Source organism: Talpa occidentalis, unplaced genomic scaffold, assembly GCF_014898055.3.
Source record: "Talpa occidentalis isolate TD23 unplaced genomic scaffold, MPIMG_talOcc4v2.1 talOcc4.2, whole genome shotgun sequence".
NCBI classification, from domain to species: domain Eukaryota; kingdom Metazoa; phylum Chordata; class Mammalia; order Eulipotyphla; family Talpidae; genus Talpa; species Talpa occidentalis.
In genome coordinates this window covers 56803446-56822365 of record NW_023602073.1, presented here as the reverse complement: position 1 = coordinate 56822365, position 18920 = coordinate 56803446, and the positions used below count along the sequence as shown (strand labels likewise).

The 18920-nt window shown below is 43.2% G+C and overlaps 1 protein-coding gene across 1 annotated transcript in view; it reads left to right on the top strand.

Moving 5' to 3' along the window:
* Positions 1–7248: 7248 nt before the first annotated feature.
* The window catches only part of NUDT3 (nudix hydrolase 3), a 105796-nt gene continuing 94124 nt past the window's right edge, over positions 7249–18920 (top strand). Inside the window, exon 1 of the mRNA XM_037519545.1 lies at positions 7249–7617. Within this exon, the coding sequence (XP_037375442.1) occupies positions 7519–7617 (99 nt within the window). The 5' untranslated portion in view covers positions 7249–7518. The remainder of the gene's footprint in view (positions 7618–18920) is intronic.

Genomic DNA, 18920 nt, shown 5'->3' with positions numbered 1-18920 from the left:
CACTAGATCTGATGATTTTACCATATGTTTTTTTCTAAAAGTTTTATAGCTTTGTCTTCCATTCAAAATTATGAACCATTTTAAGTTAACTTTTTGTGGGAGTCTTAAGTTGTGGTTCTTTTTTTTTTTTTTTGGCTTATGGATGTCCAATTGTCCAAACATCAGTTGCTAAAAAGACTATCTTTTTGCCCAGTTTAAATTAGGTCGTCTTTTTATTATTGAATTGTAGTAGCATTTCCTTATATATCCTGGACACTAGTCCTTTGTCAAATATTTGTTTTACAAATATTTTCTTTTTAATGGCTTATCTATTAACTTAGCGATGTCTTTTTTAAAAAAGATTTATTTATTTATGCATACAAGAAGTGTGGTGTGAGAGGTGCAGGGGTGGGGGTGGGGGGGAGGTGAGAGGATTCACCAGAGATAGCTGGTAGCAGAACAGGCAGATCTACTGAAATACACTGCAGAGGGGAGCAGGGAGCTCCCCTCCTGAGCTCTCCAGGGAGCACAGGAAAGGTCTGCTGTGCTATATGGGTTAGCTCCCTGGCCAGGGGATTGAAGTCATGCTGCAGGGGTTGGTGATAGCTTGGTAGTGCTGTCTTTAACCCCTGCGCCACCAGGAGGCCCTCCTTCATGATGTTTTTTTTTTTTTAAAGATTTATTTTTATTTATTTTTGCATATAAGAACTGGGGTGTAGGCCAGAGGTGTGGGGTTGAGAGGGTTCACCAGGGATAGTGGGGAGCAGAAAAGGCAGATCTGCTGAAATACACTGCTAGGAGGAGCAGTGGGTGAGAGAGGAGAGGTCTACTGAGTCATGTGGGTCAGCTCCCTGGCCAGGTATAGAGCTCATGCAGCACTGGTTGGCCACAGCTTGACAGCACTGAGACTTTAACCTCTGAGCCACCAGGGTAGTCTGATTTGTTATTTTTATTAATCTTACCAAGAATCAACTTTTGGCTTTATTCATTTTCTCTAGTTTGTTTTCTATTTCATTGAAATACTTAATTTTGATTTTGCACATATTTCGGTATCATTTAGTTAGAAGTATTTTATAATTTCCTTTGTGATTTTTCTCTTTGTCTCATGGGCTTAATTAGAAACAGATTGTGGGATTTTCTAGATATTTTGTTGTTGTTTTCTAATTTAAGTTCTTTTTTTCTAAGAACATATTCTGTAAGATTTCAATCTTTTATTTATTGATTCTTTTTTTCCTGAGTAAGCATATGATCCATCTTTGTGAATGTTCCACATATACTTCAAACAAACGTGCGTTCTATATTTACTGAGTATAGTGCTCATAAATATCAATTATGTCAAAATGATAGAGAATATTCAGATCTTTGACATTCCTCCTGATTTTTATTGAGCTGTTCTATCAGCTACTGAGAGGCAATAAATCTTTGTCTAAGATTGTGGATTTGCTTTTATAAACAAATTTTGTTTTACCATCTCTTGGTTTGCTTTTATTCATGTATTTTGAAGCTGTTATTAGGTATACAAATATTTATAATTACTAGGTTTTCTTGAAATGTCTCTCTTTATCTCTAATGATATCCTATTTCTGAAGCACACAGGAAAAAAAAAAACCTGATCATGTGAGATCTAGAACCATACTGTGGTACATATAATGACATCAAAGCAGACATGGGCCAAAACTTGTGACTGACCTCATGGGAGGGATGAGTTAACATGTTCAGTTTCCTAACTCAATTTAAAAAATTCCCCTCAGGGCCTCCCCGGTGGCACAGCAGTTGAGCGCTGGGCTGCGAAGCTGCCCGCAGCCTCTGCAGCGCTGGTTCTATTCCCGGCTGCTCCCTGGCCACCACTGGCGGAGGGTCCCACATGGTGCGCAGACCTCTCCTGCCGCCAGCTGCTCCCCTCAGCAGTGTACTTTGGTCCTTCTGCCTGCTCTGCTCCCCACTCTGGCTCTGGTGAATTCTCTCATCCTCCCGCCCTTCTGACTGTACCCAGTGCTTGTATAAATAAATAAATAAATCCCCCCCAAAAAAAAGCTTAAAAAAAAATAGACCATGAATATTTAAAAAAAAAATTAAATAAAAAATTCCCCTCAGGGCTGCCCTGGCATTTGAAATATATTTATTCAAGTTTTACCCTACAGGATGTTTGGAAAATTTTGAGCAGAATGACATACTTACTAGGCTTAATTTATTTGATGCAAATCTAATACTATCTACTATCACTTAGGAAAGGATAGTCCCTGGGGCCTCCCTCGTGGCAAGAGGCGTTAAGATGCAGCCTATGAAGCTATCTGCAGCCACTGCAGCATGAGTTCAATCCCCGGCCAGGGAGCTACACACATGGTGCAGCAGACTTCTCCTGACTCGCCTGCTGCTCCCCTCAGCAGTGTCTTTCAGTCATCTGCCTGTTCTGTTCCCCACTCTGTCTCTGGTGAATCCTCTCACCCCCCACACCTCTGGCCTATACCCCAGTTCTTGTATGCATAAATAAATAAATCTTTAAAAAAAAAAAGGAAAGGCTAGTCCCTTATCAATTATCTCCTCCTTTGTTAAGTATGCTGTCTGGGATATATGGACAGTGAATGGATGAATTACAGACCAGGTAACTTTTATGAGAAGTATGGTAGCTTCTAATATGGACCCCAATGAAACTTGCCTCCTGGAGTTCATGCCTTTATGTTATCCCCTCCCATATTTTTTTTAAAGATTTTTATTTATTTATGCATACAAGAGCTGGGGTAGAGGCCACAGGGGGCTGAAGAGTGAAAGGATTCACCAGAGACAGAGTGGGGAACAGAACAGGCAGATTGACTGAAGTACACTGCTGAGGGGAGCAGCGGGTGAGTCAGGAGAGATCTGCTGCGCCATGTGGGTTGCTCCCCGGCTGGCCGGGAATCGAACTTGTGCTGCAGTGGCTGCGGATAGCCTCATAGGTTGTGTCTTAACCCTTGCGCCACCAGGGAGATCGTACTGATTTACGAGATCAGTAGAAGGTTGTGGAACTGATAAAGGATAACTTTCAAGGCATTGCAGTTCTGTCTTGGAATCTTCTGTCATTCATTTTGGGAGGAATCTAGTCACCTTGTCTTGATGCTTAAGTAAGGTGAAATCCACATGGGCAGGTACTGAGGCCTCCTTCCAACTGCCAGCCACATGAGAGAGTCACTTTGGAAATGGATGCTCCAGCTCCAGTCAAGCTTCCAGATGAGTGCTGTCCTAATCAAGACCTGACTGCAACTTACGAGAGATAGCAAGCCAGTCTCTCTAGCATTCTCAACCCACAGAAATCATGAGAATAACAAATTGTTCATGTTTTAAGATTCTAAATTTTGGGAAGATGTTTTAAGATACTGAATTTTGGGGTTTTCCTATAACAAGTGAGTCTCATTTCACACTGGGCAAGTAATTGAGCTCTATACTAAACATTATACTGTGCAAGCTCATTAGCTGGTCTTTCACTAACAAACATGGGCCTCCCTGGTGGTGTAAGAGGTTAAGTACAGCACTGTGAAGCTATCTACAGCCTCTGCAGCAGGAATTCAATCCTTTGCAGCAGGAGTTCGATCCCCGGCCAGCCAGGGAGCTACCCACATGGCGCAGCAGACCTCTCCTGGCTTGCCCACTGCTCCCTTCAACAGTGTATTTCAGTCAGTCTGCCTGTTCTGTTCCCCACTCTGTCTCTGGTGAATCCTCTCACCCCCTGCACCTCTGGCTTGTACCCAACTTTTTGTATGCATAAATAAATCTTAAAAAAAAAACCAACCAAAGAAAGGATGTCCTCCTTCACCACTCTTAGTCAACATATTGCTGGAAATTGCATAAAGTTAGAAAAAGAAATAAGCCATACAGATTGGGAAAAAACCTTTTTGGGATGTTCTGTCAGGTCCTAGGATAACTGCTGAGTGAAATAAGCAAGGATAGGAGTAACAAATCCTGCCTTCAAGAAGTTTAACATGTGAGATTGACAAGAAAACAGTATTATGTGACAACATGATAAAGCAGGACACACCTAGGCCAGCAGGTGGCATAAAGCAGTTAAGGAGGACTTACAGGAGGAGGTGACTTTTAATCTGAATTTTGAAGGTTACGTATAATTTGTCCTCTCTGTGTGGGAAGGGAAGGACAATGGATTGAGGGTCTTGGAAGAAGAGTCCTCCAAATAGCAGGGGAAGCAGTTTCAAGAACATGAAGTTCATCTAGAGACAAGAAACAGTAGGTAGTTCAAAATGACTAGACTATAGAGTAAGGTTGGTAGGGACCATCTCCTGCGGGCCCTCATATCTCCTGGTAGAATTTGCATTTTTATCTTCAAAGCACTGAGGGGCAACTGTAGGATTTTAATCAAGGCCATGCCTTTTTCAGATCTGCCTATAAGAAGGATTCCTTTTGCTGCAGCAGGTAGATAGGGTTGAAGGAGGCTGACTGAGAGCCAAGAAGACCATGGTTTAGGCAAGGAGAGCCCTAATGAAGTAATGGCAGAGGGCAAGGAGGAAAGAGGTTGGGTTGAGGATGTAGACAGAAGTAGACAGAAGCAATGGAGTTTGTTATCAATTGGATTGACGATAAGAGCTATAACAATTCCTAAGTTTCTCTATCAGGCAACTGGAGAAATACTTTACTCTTTAATATGAATATAGGGAAACAGGAAACATTTTTATGTATCAGTTTTCCCTTATAGGACTATTGGAGTGTTTGAGCAGAGTTAAAATATTAACAAGTCTAATTTTTTGGGCCTCCCTGGTGGCGCAAGAGGTTAAGACACAACCTATGAAGCTATCTGCAGCCACAGCAGCACGGGTTCGATCCCAGGCCAGGAAGCTACCCACATGGCTCAGCAGACCTCTCCTGACTCGCCTGTTACTCCCCTCAGCAGTGTATTTCAGTCAATCTGCCTGTTCTGTTCCCCACTCTGTCTCTGGTGAGTCCTCTCACCCCCCACACCTCTGTCCTATACCTCAGTTCTTATATGCATAAATAAATAAATCTTTTTTAAAAAGTCTAATTTTTAAAAATGAATATAAATACTAGCATTTACTCATTGTCTTCCAGGGAAGGATGGGATCCCTTGGTTAATATTTCCTGAATGAAGAAAAACTACCAACACCAGGGATCTGGGAGTGATCTTGTGGGCTTTAGTAACTGAATAGGCCCATAAAAAGCTAGGGGAAGAACTAGAACCAGCCCAAACCCTTCATCTGTCTGTTCAGTCAACATTTGCTGAACTCTTATTTTGGAGAAGGTCCTATGCTAGAAGACAGAGATAGGAAGGTAAATGACACAATGTCTGCCCTCAAGGAGTTTCCAGTTTAGCTTATAATCTTTGCTTTGGTGTACTAAAACTTGAAATGCCATTTGCCATTCTGCTCTCCACCTCAAGGAAGTGGCAGGTAGTACAGTGCAGCTAGCTCTCTAGCTACTGTGACTGTCCTCGTACACTTTTTCTGGGAAGGCTTGGGCAACAGGCAGCAAGAGCCATAGACATGTCCCTACTCTCTTGATCTGTTCGGGAATTTATCTGGAAGGATTATGTGAAATAGGGACAAGGATTTATGTAAGGGGTGTTCATTGCTGTTCTAATAAAATAGAGGGCACAACCTAAACTTCTAACAATGAAGAAATGGTAAAATAATTGAGGGTACGTCCCTATGATAGGCTACTAGGTAGTAATCAGAAATGTCAAAAAAACACAAATCCTACTGATTGTAAACAACCAATCCGGGTCTCTGGCAGGTGCCCAGAAAGCCAAACTCTGAATCAGTATTTTCAAGTTTTTGACAATGTTCATGTTGCAGTATTTCTACAAACAAGACTTTTTTTCCTTCTTTCCTTTTACAGACATAATGGCAAAGGAAAAAACTATAAAGATAACCAAAATGACCAAGATTTTGGGAATTCTGTTGCAAAAAGACTGACCAAAATTAACTGAGTTTCACATCTAATGTGGCAAGGGTTGAGTGAAATGTCACTAATATTAGCTGCAGTACAACTGGCTGTGTGCCAGCGGCCAAGTAGGTTTATTTTTTCTATTTTTCAGGGGTAAATATATGATTAATTGAAATTTATGATGTAATTGCTCCAGGTGTATCTTTCCCTGGAACATCTGTTTGCCATCCACAATATATATTCCTTGTTTACTGCCAGCAACGAGGGTGCCTTATTATCTGCAATTTGTGTGTACATACACACATATATATATTTATTTCTGGTTCACTTGAGTCCCTTAAGAGGAAGCATTTGGTTTTTTTGCACCCATAAAGGACTGCGGCATAAACAGTTATTTCTAATGACTGTCTGCTCCAGGCGGTAAGACTTCGAGTTTGTGGCTGTCAGTGCAATCTGCAGGCCCCTCCACCGCCTTTGCTGTGCAGCGGCTGACCCTAGTCAACTCAGATGTCACTCTCCATTGCATTTAACTGCATCCCACTTTTTCCTGCAGACCTTACCCTGCATGCCCTCTGTAGGGGCAATATTGGACACAGTGCAGGTTTTCTATGATCCCATGCAGACGGGGTAAAGGAGGAAAGAGTCCTGGAGACCTCGGTGGCATTTGCTGGCTTTTATTGGGGCTCACCAGGCAGGCGGGAGTGCTGGGGGGCCGGGAGGCTGGCAGGCCTCCCAGCCCCCAGCAAGTCTTCACTCTATCTGGGCTCTCTGGAGTTCTGCTTCTCTCTCGGCTTCTATTTCTCTGCTTCTGCTGGTGTCCCTGTGAAGCCGCCCCTAAAAGCCCAGTCTCAGCCCAGGTGAATCCCATCTACCTATGCCCACACCCTACTCCAGGTGCCCGCCATCAGGCATGCATTCAGGACCGCAGGGATCCGTCATCTATCCTGATGGCGGGAGGGCAGAAAAGCCTGACACTTTTACCTTACCCTACACCCTCCCGGGTGCAAGGGCCAGGCCACTCCGGCGGTCTGACCTTGGGTCATCTTCAGCCGCGGCCTCTCGGCATGACCTTGGGCAAACCCCCACTCCCCCTCCGCGGGGCCGCGCGGCTGGAGCGCCGGGCTCCCGCCCCAGCCGCTCCCCGTCTGCGGGAGGCAGAGCGCGCCCTCCTTCCCTCGCGCTCCCACCGCGCGCGCCCCACCATCCCCACCCCTACGCTCCCGGCGTAGCGGCCGCCTCGCATCGAGCGACCCTCTCCTCCCCGGCGCACGTTTACGCCGCGCGGCCTGGGAGGGCGCGATTCCCGAACGCCGCCTGCGCCGTGAGCGCGCAGCTGTCAGGCCGGCCGGCGCGGCCTTACGCCGCTGACGCAGCGCGCCCAAGATGGCGGCGCGGTCGTCGTCGGGGGTGGCGGCGGCAGAGGGGGCGGCGGCCGCGGCGGCAGCTGCGACGGCAGCCGTGACGGCGGAGACGGCGCGGAGCCTGGGCCGGGGGGCATGAGGCGGCCGCGGCAGGCGGGTGGCGGAGCCGTGTAGCGGAGAAGCGCCCCCCCTGCTGCCCTCGCCGAGCCGGGGGCGCGCGCGCACGGCCGTCCGGAGCGGGCTCCCCTCCCCTCGCCTCCCGCGCCCCGCGCCGCACCCCCACCGGGCCCGGAGGATGATGAAGCTCAAGTCGAACCAGACCCGCACCTATGACGGCGACGGCTACAAGAAGCGGGCCGCGTGCCTGTGCTTCCGCAGCGAGAGCGAGGAGGAGGTGAGGCGCGGCGGGCGGGCGGGCGGGCGGCGGGGGCCGCGGGCCGGGGCGCGGGGGGCGCGGCCGCGGGGAGGGTGTGCCCCGACTCCCGCCGGCGCTCGCTCGGCCCCGGGATTCTGACTGAGCCCCGGGCGGGGCGGGCGGGGCGGGCGGCCGCGGGGCCGGGCCGGGCCGGGGCGGGCGCGCGGCCGGGCACCTGAGGGCGGCCCCGTCGCGGGGAGGCGGCGGCGGGCGCGCGGGTGGCCTCCGCCCCGGCCCCGAGGGTCGCCCCGCGCCGGCCCCGCGGCACGTGTGTGCAGAGGCCGCGCCGCCCGAGGCGCGCGCCGGCCCTTTGTGGCGGAGGAGCGCGCGGCGGCGGGCTCGGGGCCGGCCGGGGAGCGTGTGGGTCCGGGATCCCGAGGCGCGGGTTTGGGGAAGGGTCCGGGCGTTGTGTGAAAGCCACAGCCTTTGGTTGTGTACTTTACCAGGCGTGTGATGGGGCTGAGGAGAAAGGACATCGATGGGCTGATTTCTGTGGGCCGCACAATTTTCATTTTAATTGGGGAGGCCAAAAGCGTTAATAAGATCGCTGCCCTGACATTGCCTCCATTGTCCGGCAGGAAAGCTTTTGGAATTCAATTTGCTAGTAAAATAGAACTGCTTAGAAGCAGTTTCTTTCCCTTTCCCCCCCCCCATGGGATATTTCAAAAACAAACCGCCCAAACCCTCCCCTTCCCCAAGCTGTTTCTGTGATAAAAGGGAATTCAGAGAAGGTACATGTCTTGTGGATCCACAAAGAATAGCTGCCTTGGAAATGCAGAAGATGCCTCTGGAAACGCATTTCTCTCCCGTGCCCGGTGGTAAAATGGCAGTTAAACTGGAAACAATGAAGGACAGTGAAACTCAATATGTTATATTCCGGCACTCAGCAGTGGGCTGTGGTGGCAGGGCTGTGAGTACAGTGTGCACCGTGTGGAAATGCGGGGACAGGAACTTGACCCGTTAGTTATGAGAAGCTGTGGTGGAAGAGAGGCGATTGCCAGAAGTTGCTGTCCAGAGATATTTAGGCGGAAGCGGGAATTTAAATTATTCCCTAAAAAAATTTCGTGAAGCGCTAATTGTGCTGTTGAGGGGTAGTGTGTTAGCTTTCAGCGAAACAGAAAGGGGATTTGGAAATGTATACTTTGTGTTTCCTAGCATCTTTCATAAAAGTCCCCAGATGCATTGTAATAAGGGTGCTAGGAACCTCCATGCTGTAAATTTTGTACCGAGTTAAGTAAAGTAAAATTATTGGTGGTGTTTACTGCACCAGAGGCTTTGTTCTCTTCATTATCATATCATATTATGGGAAATCAGATGGGATCACAGGCTGTTAACTGGAGGGAAAACTAATTAGCATAATAACATGTCTTGTTACAGTACTATGGTTAAGTCTGTGAGCACCCCAATTATAAGTAGAAGGGTGTATAATTTAGTTGGATGAATGATGCAAGACTTTATTTGTTAAAAAAAAATCATACTGGTAATTGAGAACATGTGAATATTTTGGATAAATTGAATATCCTTTATAGATCATCAGCAAAATAAGGAAGATCTGATTTTCCATTTTCTGTTTAAGTTTTTTTATGTACTGACATTAGCAGCACTCATGTTAAAACATTTGATCATGGAGCTTTCCTCTACCCAATTTCTTGTCGAGCATTGGCTAATGAGCAGAAGATTAATGCAAATCTTTCATTTTAGGTTCAGTTGATGTTACAGCTAAAACCTAGGAAAGAAATTAATGAAATGGGTTCACTTTAGACTTGTTCAGTTCAATGAAACAAGTATGTGTTAAGAACCTACTATGGGTACATTAGTCTATAAGGTGGGGTTTAAAAATAAATATTCCTTCCTGCCCCAAAAAAGTTTAGTAGTTTTCATTGGGATTTCTTAATTGGGCGGTATTTTGGACCACAAAATAATCTCTAGGGTGCTGTTCAACTTTCAGATTATATAATTGTGTTGGAAGGGAAGTAATTTGTTAGTTCCAGGAGAACTTTTATGTTCTCAATAAAAGTGCCCCTAACTGGAAGTATTAAGTGCCACATATTGTGTGAATGTGAGGTCCAAATTCAATAGGACGTTAAACCCAATTTTTTTTTTTAAGGGGCACTAAAGGCTTTAGTCAAGATGGAACAGTTTACAGAATATTACTAGCATTAATATAATAGTAATGTAACTATAAATAGGACCTGATTCATAAATTTAATTCGATAGTTTCAGGAAACATACAATGTAAAGCGAAATAGATGGAATATACTAGCAGATAATAGATCATGAATCAAAAACCGTCTAGCATTCTGTTTTTTTCAGCCCCCACCCCCAAATTATAGGCCAGTAGTAGTAACAGGTGAAATACTGAGCCGGGTTAGGATGTGTGTGACCATAGTCAGCAAATTTATTGAGCAAGTTTATGGAGCACTCACTGTCAGGTTCTGTAAAACTGTTATGAAGGAGGCAGGCATGCAGGGAGTTTTAAAATCTAGTGGGAGAGAAGGAAGCAGACCCAATAACATGATGAAAATGAGTTCCGTTTTCTCCAAACCTCTAGCTGCTTTTCCTGTTGATAAACAAGAACCACAGCAGGAGAATCCCCCTACTAACAGGTTTTTTGTATTGACATTTTTATGTTAGAATCTTTTTTAAAAACATTTTTTAAAGATTTATTTATAAATACAAGAACTGGGGTACAGGCTGGAGGGTTGCGGGGAGGGGGGTGAGAGGATTCACTAGAGACAGAGTGGGGAACAGAACGGCAGATTGACTGAAATATACTGCTGAGAGGAGCAGTGGCCGAGTTAGGAGAGGTCTGCTATGCCATGTGGGTAGCTCCCTGGCTGGGGCTGTGGATAGCTTCATAGGTTGCATCTTAACCCCTTGCGCCACCAGGGAGCCCTTTATGTTAGAATCTTTAAGATTTGGGCATTTGTGATAACTAACATTTCTAGTATAGTACTTTGAACCTGATGTATAGGTCTCGCCCAACCTTAGCTTTAACCAGTTTGGCATATTGAAGGCTTGCTGTCGTTATTCTGCAAGCACTTACTCTCATATGCCTGCAACTCTGTGGGCTCCTACCCAGTCATGTGCTCTCAGTGTCACTTGTATTGGTCCCTCTTCTATTTATGCTTATCTGGTTGTTATGATGCAGTGTAATTAAGTATGATGTAAACTAGTTACATTTCAGTTCAAAAAGAATCATTTTGTGAGAAGTATTTTCATTGCTTTGAAATGACTAGATGATTTCAGGCCAATAAAGAAATGACTGCTCAATTACATGGATAAGCAAACTCATAAAGATTGGGGAGGGAATCTGAAACGTCTCAGAGGACTCTGCACATAGGTTACTGATAGGATGTTTTCAGTTTTTTATTCTGAAGAGAAACTAGAACTGGAAAGTATGGATGTGGTGCCTGAAAGACAGCTACAATAAACATTCCTACTCCAGATCCTGGCCCTCCAGGATACAGCTGTATTTTAAATCTGCCATATATACTAATTACTATTTTATCATAAACAGTTCGGAAGGCTGAAGCTTATCTTGAGTATGGTTTTATTGTACTAGATTAGTAAATGTGACTTTTATATTGCTCAAAGTACTCAACTTTGGCCCTTCTAAAGCACTTCTAGTGAGATTCTCCCTCTTCCTTACTCCTTTCCTTTTTTGGAGCCTCTGTGAAGACAGGAATTGAGAGATACTAGGAGTGAAACTGGGAATTTTCCGTGTACCCTCCCTGAGGCAGAGTGGGGGAATGTATCACAGGTATTTTAGATAGTTGAAATATCTAGTAGAGTGAAATACTCTTTTCGTCAGGTGGGTGATACAGACTGTACCTGGGAAAGTGGAAGCTACTCCTAGAGGGTCTGTTTTTACTGAAGGAAAGTGAAGTGAGCACTGGTAGTACTGGTAGGAGCCTATCAATTAAATTTCCCCTTGGATTAAAACTGTTTTTAGGGGGCCTCCCTAGTGGTGCTAGGGGCTAAGTGTAAGCACTGTGAAGCTATCCGCAGCTACTGCAGCAGGAGGTCGATCCCCAGCCAGGAAGCTCCCCAGTGGCGCAGCAGACCTTTCCTGGTTCGCCCGCTGCTCCCCTCAGCTGTGTATGTCAGTTAATCCACCTGTTCTGCTCCCCACTCTGTCTCTGGTGAATCCTCTCACCCCCCACACCTCTGGCTTGTCCCTAGTTCTTGTATGCATAAATAAATAAATCTTAAAAAAAAAAAAAAACTTTTTAAAAAGAAAGGATAAAACCGCCCATAAGGGTGTTAGGACTTTTTTGTTGTTGTCGAGTTTTTTCCATCTGGAATGCTGCATTTCTTGGCAAGGGGTTGCTTCCCTTTTCTCAGATCCCTGAGTTCACCAGGTTGGATGGGGAATGATTGATATTGAAGATCCTCAGTGGGCAGAGGCTCTGGTGGCCTGAGTGTTTGTCAGTATAAATTCCCCAGAGGAGTAGATGGAAGGACGTCACTGCAGACCACACCTTTCCGTAGGCTCTAGAGAGGGGAGTAAGGCTCAGGTGGCAATCCCAGAGGTGATAACCATGACGAAGGGCTTCCAGTAGATCCCAGGCTGGTTGGGGAGTCCTTTTGTAGCATATTTTGGTCATTGTCCAATATTATGTTGCTATAAGATCACAGTGGGTGCGTTGATCCAGTCATCTGTCCAGACATTTCTGCTCCTCATTTATCTGAATCTTTCTTGGAGGGGTGTGTTGGGGGTGTTGCTTTTCCTTGTGCCTGCCTAATAATACCCTTAGTCAGACATTTCACCTATTACCTCCTTTCCTCCCTACTTCCGTAGATGTAAACTCTGATCTGAAATCATACAGCTTCATTCTCTTACTTTTTTACTCTTAGGTCATTTATCTTTTTTTAGTAACACTGTGTTGTATGAAGCAATGTGTAAAATATGTGTGTGGAATGAAGCAATCTATACTTTTCTTCATATTTTAGTACAAGGGACTATTGAAGTATAGGTTTCTTTATTCATTGCTTCAGCTCGAATCTGTGCGTTGCCCTGGGAATACACACATAAATAAGACCGTGGTGCCTGCTAAAGTCCAGCCCTCTGCTTCCTATGCTGTGCCCATCCCTTCTTGCCTACCCAGTGGCCGCACCCCTGTAGTTGTGCCATCATTCTTGCCTGTCACCTTTCCTTTTCTACTTTATCATCCCCAGGACACCCAGGCTATAATACGCCCATCTTTCAGAGAACGCTCCCTTGGCCCTGTCTTTCCTCCAGCTACCCTCTCTTTGTTCCCCTTCACAGGGAAACTGTTCCATATTGGCTGTTTTTCCTTAACACTCCTAGTCACACTCGTATTCATATTCTGTCTCTCTCATTGAGGTATAGTCTACATATAATATACCGGTTCTAGATGTGTAACATAATGGTTCTATATTTGTGTATATTTAGAAATGATCACCATAGTAAGTAGGTAACATCCTTTACTATACATAGTTACCAAAATCATTTTTTTAAAGAACTTTTAAGATTTACTCTTTTAGCAACTTTCAAATATGTACTACAGTATTATCATTCATAGTTACCATGTTGTACATAACATCCCTAGGACTTATTTAATTTATAAATGAGTTTTGACCACCTCCACCCATTTTTTGGAGGCCCCTCCCCACCCCCCGCAACCACCAATTGATTGTATTGTGAATTTTTTGAGATTGCACATATGAGAGATCATATGATACTTGTCTTTCTCTGACTTTTTTCTCCTAGCATAATAATGCCTTTAAGGTTCATTTGCATTGAAGACAAAAAGATTCCACTCTTTTTGATGGCTGAATACTGTTCCATTGTCTGTATATACCACATCCTCTTTAACCATTTATCTATCCATGGGCATTGTAAATAATATTACAGTGAACATGGGAGTGCATATCTTTTCTTGCATATTTATCCATTTTCTTCAGATAAATACCCAGAAGTGGAATTCCTAAATCAACTGATAGTTATGTTTTTAATTTATTGAGGCACCTCCCTACCTTTTCTACAGTGACTGCCTCAGTTACATTCCTGCTAACAGTGTACAAGGGTTCCCCTTTTTTCATCTCTTCACCAACACTTGATAATAGCCATTCTAATAGCTGCTAAGTGATACCTGACTATGGTTTTGCTATGTATTTCCCTGATGATTAATGATATGAGCATCTTTTCACTAACCTGTTGGCCATCTCTGTGTCTTCTTTGGAAAAATGTCTGTTCAGAGCCTCTGCACATTTTTTAATGGAACTGTTTGTTTGCTATTAGTTGTAACAATACTTTGTATATTTTGGTATTAATCCCCTATCATATATGTGTGTGTGTGTATATATATATATATATATATATATGGTCTGCAAATATTTTCTCCATTTTAATTGTCTTTTAATTTTGTTGATTTCATTGTTGTGCACACGCTTTTTATCAGTAGTTTGATGGGTCCACTTACTTATTTTTGCTTTTATTGTCTTTGCTTTTGGTGTCAAATAAAAAAAAAAATCAGTGCCAAGACTGATGTCAAGAAGCTTCCCACCTGTGTTTTCTTCTAGGAGTTCTATGGTTTCAGGTTTATGGTTTCTTAGCTATTCTCTCTTGAACTCATTCATTTCAGCACTTTTCTTTATGATACTTTCGAAGCTACTCTTCAAGATAATCTACAGGTTACCAAATTCAGTAGCCAGTTCTCAATCCTTATGATTTCCCTCCCCTGTCCTCTGTCTCTTCTCTCCTTTCCCTAGATTGGTGGGAAGGATAGAAAAGAAGTTTAAGGTATGGTCTGGCTTACGTGGAGCTGAAAAGCCAGACTTCAATTCTGCCTGCTCCCCTTTCTGCAGCTAGAGACAAGGGCATAAAAAAAAAAAGAAAAAAGAAAAAGAAAAAAAAAATAGAGACAAGGGCATATTGCTACAGTGAACATATTCCTACTAGATTTAGGCTAGTAGATCTAGAAAGAAGGTACTTTGACTTAAACAGTGCCTCAGTAGTAGTCTAAACAATGTGTCAGTTTAGCAAACCCAGTCTGACCCAAACAACTGCTAAACTGCTTTTCAGGGGCTTCAAGGTGAGTTAGTAAGTAGCTTCCAAATCCCAACTCTCTCCTGACACGTATAGCCACAGTCGCCACATCCTCAGACTCACAGAAACTATGCACACACACACGCCCCTCTCACTCCATTCCCAGCCATTTCCCAACGTTAGAAGTCTCCCTGGCTTTTAATATAATAAAATCTCAATATACATAGGTAAGTGTTGAAATTCAAAGGTATTTACCACACTTAGTTTCAAATAATTTCTAGGAAAAATTGGCAAACCTCTGAGAGCTGAATATGTGAAAACTTGGTTGAAAAGATCATCACAATAAACCTTCTTGTTTAGTGTGAATTAGGAAAAAATTACTAGAAAGATAAACCCGTACACAAATGTGAGCATCAAAAGTATTTGCAAAGCACTTTTTACCCCTCCCACTTTCTTGGACCTTTTATCACTTAAATAGTGTGTGCTTATGCTTCATTTTTAGTGTACTTAGCCAAAAAGCAGACCATTTATGCAGAATCTGGTTAAATATCTGACAAGATAAGATCATGCTTTTTTTGTAGTTTGATGTAATCCCATTTATTTAAATTCTTTGTTTCTTTTGCCTTTAAAGATGAATCCACTGATGTATTGCTGAAGTCAGTATAGTAAAGTGTTTTGTCTGTGGTTTTTTTTTCCTATGTATTTTGTGTTTTCAGGTCATACATCCAAGTCTTTTATCCATTTTGAGTAAATCTTTGCATATGGTATGAGAGAGTGGTCTGGTTGCATTCTTTTGCATGTGGCTGCTCATTTTTTCCAACACCATTTGTTGAAGACTTTCTCTAGTGTATACTTCTGACCTTTTGTCATACATACATACATACATACATACATACATACATACAACTGTTCGTATAAGTGTGGGTTTGTTTGTGGGCCCTCAATTCCTTTCCATTGGTTTGTGTGTCTCTTTTAATTTCTAATAGCATACTGTTTTGATTACTGTAGCTTTATGATATAGCTTGAAGTGTGGAAATATGCCACCATTCATTATTTTTGTCAAGATTCCTTTAGCTATTCAGGGCTTTTTATAGTTTTATATGAATTTTGGTAACGTTTATTCTCTTGCTTTGAAGAATGCTGTTGAAACTTTGATAGAAATTGTGTTAAATTTGTATACTGCTTTAGGTACAATCACCATTTTAACAATGTTAATTCTTCTAGTCCATAAGCAGGGATTATCTTTCCATTTCTTTGGGTCTTCTGTTTCCTTTATTTTTATTAATTTATTTTTAAAGATTCATTTACTTATGCATACAAGAACAGGGGTGTAAGCCAGAGGTGGGGGGGGTGTTGAGAGGATTCACCAGAGAGAATGGGAGCAGAACAGAAGGAGCCACTGAAATACGCTGCTAGGGGAACAGCCGGAGAGGCAGGAGAGGTTGCTCCCTGGCTGCCTGGGCATCACACTTGTGCTGTAGTGACTGGCGATAGCTTGATAGCGCTTTCTTTACCCTGTGCCACCAGGGAGGCTCCTCTTTTGTTTCTTTTAACAGTGTCTTAACAGTTTTCATTGTACAGTTTAAGTTTACTTCTAGGTCTTTATTTTATTTTTTTTTTAAGATTTATTTATTTATGTATACAAGAGCTGGGATACAGGCCAGAGGTGTGTGTGTTGGCGGGAGGGGGGGGGGGCGGTGAGAGGATTCACCAGAGACAGAGTTGGGAACAGCACAGGCAAACTGTCCGAAGTACACTGCTGAGGGGAGCAGCAGGCGAGACAGGAGAGGTCTGCTGCACCATGTGGGTTGCTCCCTGGCCAGCTGGGGGCTATGGACAGCTTCATAGGTTATGTCTTAACCCCTTGTGCCACCAGGGAGGCCCCTACTTCTAGGTCTTTAATTCTTTTTGATGTGATTGTCAATAGGATTTTTTTTTTTTAATTTCAGACCTTTTCTAGGTCATTTCGATATAGGAATATATTGTAAATTGACTTGACTTGCCATTATACCAACTTATTGTTTCAGTTAAATTTCCAGTGGAGTCTTTAGGGTTTCCTTTGTGTATATTCATGTCATCTGCAAATAGTGATAGTTTTACTATTTCTTTCCCAGTTTATATCACTTTTACATCTTTCTCTTGCCCGCTTGCTCTAGCTAGGATTTCCAAAACTATGTTGAATTGCAGTGATGAAAGTAGACATCCTTGTTTTGTACCGGATCTTTGAGGAAAAGTTTTTAGTTTTCACCATTTGAATATGAGTTAGCTGTGAGTTTGTCATATCCGTCTTTTATTCTGTTTAGATAGGTTCCATCCCCATTTTTTGAGTTTTTTTAAATCATAAATGGATGTTGAATCTTACTGAATGCTTTCTCAGCATCTATTGACATATGATTTTTCATCTTTCCTTTTCTTAATGAATTGTTTCCTTCTTCCTTCCCTGCCCCCTCCCTCTGCTTCCCCTCCCTCCCTCCCTCCCTCCTTCCCTCCCTTGCTTTTTGTGATATTTTTGCTTTTGGCATCCGAGTAATAATGTTGGTCTCATAAAATGTGTTTGAAACATTCCCTCTTCCTCAATTTTTTTGGAAGAGTTTGAGGAGGATATATTCATCTTTGAAGTTTCGGTCAAATGAGCTGTTGAAACTTTCTGGTCTTGGGCTTTAGATTGTGTGGAAGACTTTTGATTACTGTTTCATTTTCCCTGCTTGTAATTGATCTGTTAAGGTTTTCTATTTGTTCCTGATTTGGTCTTGGAAGGTGGTGTATTTCTATGTATTTATCCATTTCTTCTAGGTTATTCAACTTACTGGCATATAGGTGTTCATAGTAATCACTCGTGATCCTCTATATTTCTGAGATGTCTATTGTAACTTCTCTTTTGTTTCTGATTCTATTAGTTTTCTCCCTTTTATTCTTTGTGAGCCTAGCTAGAGGTTTGTCTTTATGTTTTCAAAGAACCAGCTTTTAGTTTCATTGATCTTTTAGACTATCTTTTTGATTTCTATTTCATTTATTTTGCCCCTGATTTTTTGTTGTTTTCTTCCTTCCACTGGCTTTTGTTTTTGTCTGTTCTTTTTACTTTGTCTGTTCTATGTATTGTCTCTTCTTTTTATTTTCTTTCTCAAGATGAGATGTTAGATTATTTAGTTGAGCTGTTTTTTGTTTCTTGCTATTAGCCTGGATTGCCATATACTTCCCTCTTTTTCCTGCATTTGCTGTGCCCCATATGTTCTGGTAGATTGTATCTTCATTTTTGTTTGTCCCTGGATATTTTTTAATTTCTTTGCTTTTTTTTTTCTCATTAGCCCATTTGTCACTCATTAGTGCATTGCTCATGGACTGATATATTTTAAATAACTGACAGTTTACTTAATGTTTTCATTAGCTTATTCTTTGCATAAATGACTTAAATTCAGTCATCTACTGAATATGCTAAACCCTGACTCAGCACTGTTATAACTGCCACTGCAGTGCTCATTTCTTCCAGAAAGTTTTCAGTTTGGGTAGACTGCCTTTAATAATAATAAGATGGGGCCTCCCCGGTGGCGCAGCGGTTGAGCGCTGGGTTGCGAAGCTGCCCGCAGCCTCTGAGGCGCCGGTTTGATCCCCGGCTGCTCCCCGGCCACCGGAGGAGGGTCCCACATGGCGCGCACACCTCTCCTGCCGCCCGCTGCTCCCCTCAGCAGTGTACTTCGGTCCTTCTGCCTGCTCTGCTCCCCACTCTGGCTCTGGTGAATTCTCTCACCCTCCTGCACTTCTGACTGTACCCAGTGCATGTATAAACAAAACAAACGAATAAATAAATAAAAACACATGCCTCTTTAAAAATAATAATAATAATAATAAGATGAAAATTTTAGGTTTTATTGCTAAAATGAGTTATAAAATTAACCCAGAGAGTATGTGTATAATTATAATTCTGTAGTATCTTCATAAGTTCCATAACTGTTTAATGAGGAGCTATCTTTTTATTTTATTTTTTTTTATTTTTATTTTTTTACATCATAGTTCATTTTTAAACAATATTTGCTTCCCCCCATCCCCTCAGGTGTAGTCCCCATAGAGTTTATAAGGAGCTATCTTAGCTTCATTTGTTGACCAGACACTACAAGTGATTTTTCTTTCAAAAAGAAAACAAAATTCGGGCCTCCCCGGTGGCGCAGCGGTTGAGCGCTGGGTTGCGAAGCTGCCCGTGACCTCTGCGGCGCCGGTTCGATCCCCGGCTGCTCCCCGGCCACCACAGGAGGGTCCCACATGGCGCGCAGAC